Source organism: Embiotoca jacksoni, unplaced genomic scaffold, assembly GCF_022577435.1.
Source record: "Embiotoca jacksoni isolate LCO1_2020_lvr unplaced genomic scaffold, fEmbJac1.0.p SCAF_12, whole genome shotgun sequence".
NCBI classification, from domain to species: domain Eukaryota; kingdom Metazoa; phylum Chordata; class Actinopteri; family Embiotocidae; genus Embiotoca; species Embiotoca jacksoni.
Window position 1 is genome coordinate 17218052 of NW_027185252.1, and position 9269 is coordinate 17227320.

Consider the following 9269-nt stretch of genomic DNA (forward strand, 5'->3'; position numbering starts at 1 on the left):
CTGCCCCGGGGCCTCCTCCCAGTCTAATTTGACTTTCAGAGCAGTTACTGCTGTGGATAGTTCAGTTTTCTGGTGTCTCAGAGATGAAATTGTTGTTGTGTCATCCTAAGGGTCAACTAATCCTGTTAAGATTCAATCAGACTCAGTGAAGACACCAACTGGAGGGACGACGTCCGGCAGTCTTCCTGATAAACATGCTGGACCACAGGTGGGTGACAACTAAGCCGTTTTCCTACCGAAGTGCACTGTGGTGTCCTCAGTTTGCTTGTTTTGAGGGAATGAGAAATTGAACACACATTAAATATTTCATTCATTTTTCTTGTTTAACTATGTGAGTTCATAAACACTCATTGATTTATAGACCTAATCTGCTTCAGTTCAAGCAGATTAGGTCTATAAATCAACACTGCAAATATTTTGGTTGAACCAATACTGCTGGCTTGGTTTCCAGACAAAGTAGTTATTGTTACACTTCCTCACATCACTGGCGAATTCATCACTTCCCTATCATAGCACGAGCACATGTTAAATATGCAACAGTAATTCATAGAAGCATATCTCCCTTTGGGTTTCAGCACACGTGTTTAAAGCCTCTCATTAGTCTACTATTATGTGGGCAGGTGTTCACTTTGAGAACATAATCTTGCTTTATTATTTTTGTTTGAGAATCTGCTACTTGAAGTAATCATACTTACGTTGACATATATTAATGAGGAAAAGGAGAAGCTTTGCAGCACTCAGTTAAGTGTTGTCTAGTGGATGCAGGCTTGATTGATGCCTGTATTTAAGCAGTGTGAAGTGTGGGAGGAGAGTGGTGAACATGCTGCTGCTTGCTGATGTATAAAAACATCAAATTGTCTGATTGATTCATTCAGGTTTTGACTTAAGAGTGTATATCTGGATTTGTTTCTCTTTAGTCATTTCGACAACATCCTGATGTTTTGTGCTTTTAGACACACGAGCAGCATTGGCTTTAAAGATGGTAATTTCAGTCTGTTGGTTGCAGGCCAAAAGATCTCTAACTGTTGAATGGATTCCCATAAAATTTTATTTCAAACATTATTGTTCCCTACAGGATGAACTGTAATAATAATTCTGTGATAACCTGTGTTTTTATCTCGCGGCAGTATTATGTGATACTTTTTATTTAACCAAATACCTACAAAACAAATGGCCTTCCCATCAGCTTCAGCTGTGCTGTGTTTAGTGATAACATGCCAACAATTGTTAGTAGCAAATGCGAACATGTTAATGCATTTAGTGGTAAACAAAGGGGACATATACCGTACACGCTATTTGGCTTTTTAGCATGTTAGCCACTGAGTTCAAAACATGGCTGTTTGCCAACCTGCAGCCTTGTAAAGCTGCTGGCATGGCATAAGTCTACCTCACTATGCATTTACATTCACTGCATGAATTTGAGCTAAGATAATTTTGTGCAGATTGTATCAAATATGGAGTCATTACAGATCTGCAAGTACCAGAGGTAATTTGTAAAGCTCATTGGGCTGGTGTTAGAGGCATTAGGCTGTTTATATTATAAGTTAATGGGGTACTTAACCATGTGGGATTTTAAGTGATGCTTCATTTGCACATGGATTTTTAATAATTTGCTGCTTACAAAAATCATACTCATGGAGTAAACATGCATAAGCTTCTTCTTGAAAAAGTACACATAAAGTAAGAAGGAAATCAAAACAAATGATTTAAACATATTGATCTGCTTTTTTTTTTTTTATAAGGTGGGCAAAAGATAAAACCATTGTCTAAATAATACCTCCATAGTATGATTTTTTCTTTTTTCTTTTTTAAGGATGCCTTCGCTTCTCATTTGAGGCTGTGGACAGACGACCCACCAGCAGTTCGCCGCTTCAGATACACTTCTGCAACACAGAGGTCAGTACACAGTGACCTTTAATTGTTTCCTTTCAGTGTATTAAAGCTAACCAAAGCTCACCTCCCTCATGATCTGTTATATAAAGTCCACACGCAGCGTATTTTTGAGTTGAGGGTTATTGGGAGTGAATAGGTTGGATTTTGCGCTCCAGTGATGTCATCAGGGACCAATATAACCTCTTGTTGTGTTAACTGCTGCTCAATGAAATCATGCTGATGAAGTGCAACTTTGCTTCAAGCCTCGTGTAAGATTCAGCTCCCCTGTTAATAAGCTGTAGAATATACTTTGCACAATGAAGGAGGCTTTTAAAGATTTCAAATGGGAGCAAATGATCTTCGGGAATCAAGTTAATCAATTGCACTGAAGGCCCTCGGCTCACGGTTTCATGGCCAGAATTTTCCCATTTGTTTGCAGGAGTTATGAGGAAGTTGGTTGGGATATGAAGTTACCCCGGCGCTTGAAGGCACCAGAAACGACTCTGGAGAGATCAGCGGACCCAGTTCGTGAACGTCCCTCACCGAGGCGCTACGACAGCCGAGCTCAGCTGTGGCAGGTGAGCCATAGCAGGCAAACAATGACTAAACACTGCCAAGGCTGGAGCTCAGTTGTTGTCATTTCACCAGCTGTCGGCTCCAGGAGGTTTATACCTGTTCCCACAACTGACTGAAGGAAATTAGTGTTGGTTCTGATTTCAGATGATTTCTGTTAAAAAACACCAGCTGAGCCAGACGGCCTCATCCTGCTGACCAAACCTCGGTTATCTTGTCCCTGTTGTCTTTAGCCATCACATGGACTGCTGATGATCAGCTGTGGTCCTGAATCCACTGTGGTCCTCCTCTGGGACTGTCACTGTTGCTGCTTTTGCAGTCACGACCAGCACTAGTTACAATTTATGATTATTTTGAAGCCTCAATTTTGGGGATTTCAGCTCCTGTTCTTGTCATTTTTATGTTTTTCAGTCAGTCAGCAACCGTCGTCAGTGACTCAACGTTAAAATGATGTTTGAAGATGCATCCACAGAAACAGTAAATCAGCAAGTGGAGCTTCAGAACTCAGCCGGCACCTCACAGAACCACACTGGGCTAATCTGCCCACTCAGCCGTGACACTGCACAAATCCCTCACACTCTCTCTCTTTCTCTCTCTGTGTTTTTTTTCACCGTATTGATCCAGTTTGAGAAGCTCTCCACCTGGAAACGTCACGCTTGCCTCCCTTGTCCTGTCAGAAATTCACCAGTTAGCCTTTTGTACTGGGTGACATGTTCCTTCAGTACAATGAACATGTGCACTTTAGTTTATTATGAGTCAATCCCACATGCACCAACCTGATGCTGTTACTCACAAAACGTGTATTAATCCACAGCTGGATGTCCCAACAGGTACACTTTGTTGTTTTTTGTCTGTTAATGGGATTAGTTACAAACAGGAAGACTGTTACAACACTTGTCCTTTGATGTCTTCAAACAACGGGGTTAAGATTTCAGATGATGAAACACTGAATGCCACTCTCATCAGTGATTGAGGTTTTTGAGTTTATAGTTTTCCAACATTAACATTGTCACACATCCACCAAAGACTGTGTTTATGTTGTAGGTGATAAATTCTGCTTAAAGACCTGTTGTTACTGTCCTCTCCAAGTCTGTGGGAGTTGAGTGGAACAGACGACAGCTTCGATCAAGGAACGATGCCAAGAAGCCCATATCATTGTAAGTTTTAAGCAATCAGTGAAAACTCGACTTGTCCTGGAGTTTAAAGCAACTTGGTTGTTTTTTTCAGCTGCAGTGGATGTCCGAGATCCGGTCAAATCCCTTTGTACACGTGAGTACAGATGTCTTGCATGTAGTTCTGTGCAAATGTTTCAGGCACTTTGGATGTTTAGTCAGTCCCATGTTTATTTTGCTGCATGACGATGATCTCAGACATTCAACCAGAGTCATAAAGAACCATCTTCAAAGATAGGATGAAAGAGTCTAGCAACACATACTGTAGTACGGCCCCCACAGAGCGTTAATCTCAACATCATGGAGTCAGTGTGGGACATCGTGAAGACACAGAAGACAGTGAGACATCTTAAATCCACAGAGGAACTGTGGAAAGTTCTGTTTGCTGAGCGTTGTACGAAGATAATTGACAAATTATTCTTATTTTTGAATGCGTTCTTCAGCGCCTAAACCTTTTGACCAGTACTGTGTGTATCAGCATGACTTCATGAAACCAGTTCCCAAGCCTGTTCTCTGAGAGCTGACCTTTGACCCGCTGCGTGTGTGGCTTCTCGTGTATTTGCAGCGGGACGATTGGCTCAGAAAACATGGATAACATTGACAACCGGGATGAAGACTTTGACCCTCTGACCCTGAAGAGGAGCATCGTGCCTTCATACACACCAACAGCACGGTGACATACACCTCTATCACACACACACACACACACACACACACACACACACACACACACACACACACACACACACACACACACACACACACACACACACACACACACACACACACACACACACACACACTGTGCATTCACTGCGGTTCCTCCGGGGCTTTCTTTCTTCAGCAAGAAATTTATTTTACCCGTAAGCTATTTTTTTAATACACTCAGTCACAGATTCTGAAAGAGTGGGTATCTTTGAAATTCCTCTCACGGTGGGATAGTCAGCCTCCTGTAACAGATTCTGATATATATATTTTGTAAACTTATTTTTCTGTGCCAGCCGAAGCACCATCCCCGGCTACACTGGCAAGGCAGCCTATAACTCTGTTGCTGCTGCTGCAGTCTGTGTCGCGGGGTCCCGTCCTGCAGGCTCCTCTGGGTGAGTCTTAACTCGGCTTCAGTTTGTATGAAGCCATTTTAAAGTGTTTGCTCAATCATTATTTTGACATTCAAAGAGTCAGAACAAAATAATCTTATTTTTGCAATTTTATTTTATAGAACAGAATATATGTTTTTATCTCATCATCTAGAAAAATCTGTCAACCTACACAGAAAATGGAATTGTCCTCAAACTTACTTTTTTTTATTTTATGTTTTGAAAAGTATTTTCTTTTATCAACTGTAACACACTGAGCTTTCTTTCTCCCACCAGGCCTCCTATATCCAAAATAAAAAAAATATTAAAATGAGTTTTAGACATAGAACAATTGTAACAAATGTCCACTGGAGGGCAATCTAATGCACTCCATTGACATCAGGTTACATCTGACTTCACCAAACAGATGTTCTCAGATTAGAAAAATGAACTCAGAAATAACGGTAAACCTGTCTGAGCAAACCAATAATTTAAATGTTGACTAGTTATTTTAACAAGAATATCAATCATATTTACTCTATTTGACTTTTTAAAGAAAAGAAGCTAAGTAGTCCTTTTTCTAAGAGTACAACCTGCTTTACATTCTCTGCTCAACATGGGGAAGGTGTCTGATATCAGACATGAAGGCTGTGAATCCTACTTCTTTGACTCTTGACTGAACAATGCAAAGACAATTCCTCACAAAGATTTACAATGAGATCAGCCCTATACAGTTTTTCCTTGACAAGAAAGACATTTCAGACAAATGATGTTGATACAAGTCACATAAATAAGGATCTGGGTACACCGCAGGCATAAATAAATAAGGAATTCTGTCATAGAAAAAAAATGTGGTCTATCTGGGAATTATACTGAAAATTAGAAAAATTTGCAGTGTTCATTGTCATTGGTAAATGGGCAAATAAGAGAAATACAGTGTCAAAGCATGATTAGACATAATGAATAATTATTGTTTTTTAATGTTCTTTATTTGATCTTTTCTTCGTTGTGCTATTACGTATTTAAGTGGCATTGCTTTAAAGCTTTGTAGGTATTTGCATCAGCTAACTATACCTCCTTTTTGCATGAGTTGGCTGGTGAGATACAAGTCAATGGTCAGTTGGAAAAGGCTGCAGTAATTGGAAATGTTCAAAAAGAGATTAAAAAACAAAACAATGGATGACATTCCTGAAGAGAGACAGACAGGAAATACAAAGACTTAAAAAATTGATAAGAAAATGTCAAGAAGGTTCATTTGAGGCCAAAATTATTTCCCCTCCTCCTAAAACACTGAGTTTCTCAAACAATGATTCATACAGATTCGTCCAACCTCCACGACATTTGCAGGAGCTTACAATTTTTTTTAAATTACTGCAGTTTTTCTGCAATAAATATACTTTATAGAAGCTATGCTGAAGGCATTACGAAACAAAGTGAGCCTTTCTAAATACAACTTTTTTCTGCCAACACAAATAACTCCTCATTTACAGTCAGCTCTTCCTCCTTTCCTCTCCCCATCAAAATAAACCACATAGTGGCTGACTGGAAAAAGGACAAAACTTGAAGTGAAAGGGTTTATGGGGAATGTGATCTTAGTGTGGGAATTAGGCTACCAAATTTACATGTGGTCATCCACTCATCCACACAAATTATTATAAAAGCATTTAAAACACTATTTCTTAGCGGGTGTGACCTATATGTTTTATATCACTGCCACAGTTTGTAAAGCTATGTCAGTTTTAAGACTCTTTTTTTTCATTTAAAATTTTGTATTAAGTTTAAGCCCATCTATCTTTGAATTAAAAAAATAAAATAAAAAAATTTGAATTAAAATGTTTCCACCTATTTGTCATGTGTGGTATTCTTATTATTACTGAAAGTGGTTACATGTGACTGTCTTTATTAGGTGTATAAAAAAAAAAATCATAATTTCCTTTCTTCCGCTTTCAATTTTCACCAATTCCTGCCATTTTGCTTAAAAAAAAAAAAAGAGAGAAAAAAAAAAGGCACATAAAACGCCACAGACTGCATCACTATTTTTGAAGAAAGGCGATGCAAAATCCAGCATTTTTTATTTCAACAATCACAAAAAAAATCTGCTGAAGGGACTGAATATTGTTTCTGAGGAACTGCTACTGAAAAGCAACGAAAAATGATTCCTTTCCGAAAAACAAGTCTAAAAGTGTTTCAACAGTCAGTACAACAATGACAAGTTCTTTCACATATCTCACTGTGTAGAGCAAACATGGCTGCCCTCTGGGAGTGTTGGCTGTCTGTTAGGGAGGCGTAAACCTGTTTCCTAGTTGGGCCCCAGTTTAGCAAACTTTACCGGCTTTTGGAGCAAGCATCTCCAGATGGCTGAATCCAGAGCAGCTCGTGGTAATGGTGGTTTTTCACAACCCAGATCCATTTTCCTGGTGCCCGACGCCCCCTGAGATCTGTTTCCTCTGCTGATTAGGCTGGCCTCCCATATTTTTTTCCCCAAACCAGAAAAAAGACAAGCACTTGGATTGATTAACTGTCTGGTGCAACGGTCAGACGTCGCCGGGATTTTTTTTCTTGCCAGAGCTCAGTCATTACACAAGTGGCTATGGGTATTTTTTTATGTGTCAGTCTGTAGCAGTCTTAGTTATTTGGTGTTTCACTATGAAGATTAGAGTTTGGTTCTTAAATCTAAAATGATGTGTAAATTAATGACTAATTCATGATTAATTAATTCTCACAGGGCAATCGAAGAATCGGGGAGTTCTGCGTTTGGTCACATGGCGCCCCTGTCCCGAATGGTGACCCCTACGTCCCCCCACAACCCCTTCCTGAGACCTGTGCTTCCTGCCTCACACATCAACACACGGAGAGACATTAGACAAAGCAGATGAGAAAGTTTTGAAGGTGCCAGCTTCCTATTTATGCCATCCAATCTGTTTATATGAATACGTCTATAATGATGTGATGTCAGTGACTGATTCGGAGAGAGTTGGAGAATAATGAGATCCCCCATTATCATAATTTCCCTGATTTAGATGAGTGGTTTTCTAACTCTGGGTAGTGAGCTTTTGCATTGTCCTCTTAAACATTTGCTCTCTCGCTCACTCACTCATTTACTGTGTGCGCGTGCGTGCGTGCGTGCGTGCGTGTGTGTGTGTGTGTGTGTGTGTGTGTGCGTGCGTGCGTGCGTGCGTGCGTGTGTGTGCGTGTCAGCCCACACACTGTTCCTGTCATGAAGGACAAAGAGAGGGACAAAAGGAGAAAATACAGAAGGGAAGTAAGGATTCTCTGCTCTAATGTTTCATATTTAACAGTATAAAAACTATAAAACATTTTGATATTGTAGCTCATTTGCTCAGGAAGTATTACACATTAAATACAGTGTGCAGTCTGCACCACACGCAGCGTTTAGAGGTGTTAGTTTTCTGTATATGAATGTAATGCAAACATGATTATGAGATATCTGCCAGCTTTGGCTTTATGTCTGTGGTTTGTGCAGCTTCACGCTTATACAGGAAATAGGGATGAGCTACTTTTCCTGTTTCTCTTCATCTATAGTTTGTTTAGATTTATATTTCACAATGTTTTGTACTTGAACAAACTGCTGCTTTTGTGAGCAGTGAAGATTTGGTAAAGCACCCATCTGAATTATTTTTCATTCACTGCCATTATTCGAGGCACTGTAGTATCTTAGTCTTGTACTTCTGTTAAGTTTGAGGATTCAAGAGATAGATTTAAAAAAAGGAATGTTTAAATGTTTTTGATATCTTGTATGGACCAAACTCCAAAAAGGAGTGGATGGATCCTTCATTTCCCACAATGATGTTTGGTAGCAACTTTCATTAAACACCATGAAGACTATTTTTTACACTTTGCGAAGTTCCTTCGAGCCACAGAAGACTCCTGTTGTCTCCGGCTCTATAACACTCCTCATAAAAACCCTCATAAAGGTGAAATCTGTTACAGTTGCACAGTACTCAGAGAAGAAGTAATAACATTACTTCACTTGTTAGCAAAAGTAAGTTGTTACTTCGATCTTGCTGTAGAGCCAAGCTGCATCAGTGGTGTCATCTATAACTGCAATAGGTTTTTTTTGGTCATGCTAATTATGTAGTGAAAATCTGATATTGTAACAGCCTTAATTCACACAAACCTCCAACTCCAACAAATTTGGATGTTAACCGCCGTTCCACAACTCAAGCTGCTGCTCCAGTCTAACATGTCCCACATTATGTCCCTTTCTCCACTGAACACAGACAGAAACAACTATTATTAACCCTCCATCAAACTGCTCATCAGACAGAGCAGACGTTGACTCCTCAAGTAGCTTTATTGTTAACCTAATAGAGCCTTACTGGGTTTAGTAACTAATGTAATAATGGATTGCAGTCTGTTATACTAGGGGATCGTATTACCATAATGTGTCTCTGCCAACATGTTGAATTCCATCTTTCACTTCTGAGTTTTTAATCACACCAACGTACTGTGTACTGTACATTTGTTCAGATTTATCATTTCCTCTGCACTGTACTGTAATGAATCTCGAGAAAGCACCCTTCCTCTTGGCTTCATATCAGCCAACAGCTCTGTT

The 9269-nt window shown here is 39.6% G+C and overlaps 1 protein-coding gene across 1 annotated transcript; it reads left to right on the top strand.

Moving 5' to 3' along the window:
* The first annotated feature begins 1737 nt into the window (after positions 1-1737).
* On the top strand, positions 1738-7569 carry LOC138195067 (protein SPMIP7). Its single transcript, XM_069144128.1, has 7 exons — positions 1738-1896; positions 2312-2464; positions 3510-3602; positions 3673-3714; positions 4183-4290; positions 4619-4717; positions 7419-7569. Exons 1-7 carry the CDS (start codon positions 1787-1789, stop codon positions 7567-7569), a joined length of 756 nt encoding a protein of 251 aa, XP_069000229.1. The 5' UTR covers positions 1738-1786.
* The last annotated feature ends 1700 nt before the right edge of the window (positions 7570-9269 follow it).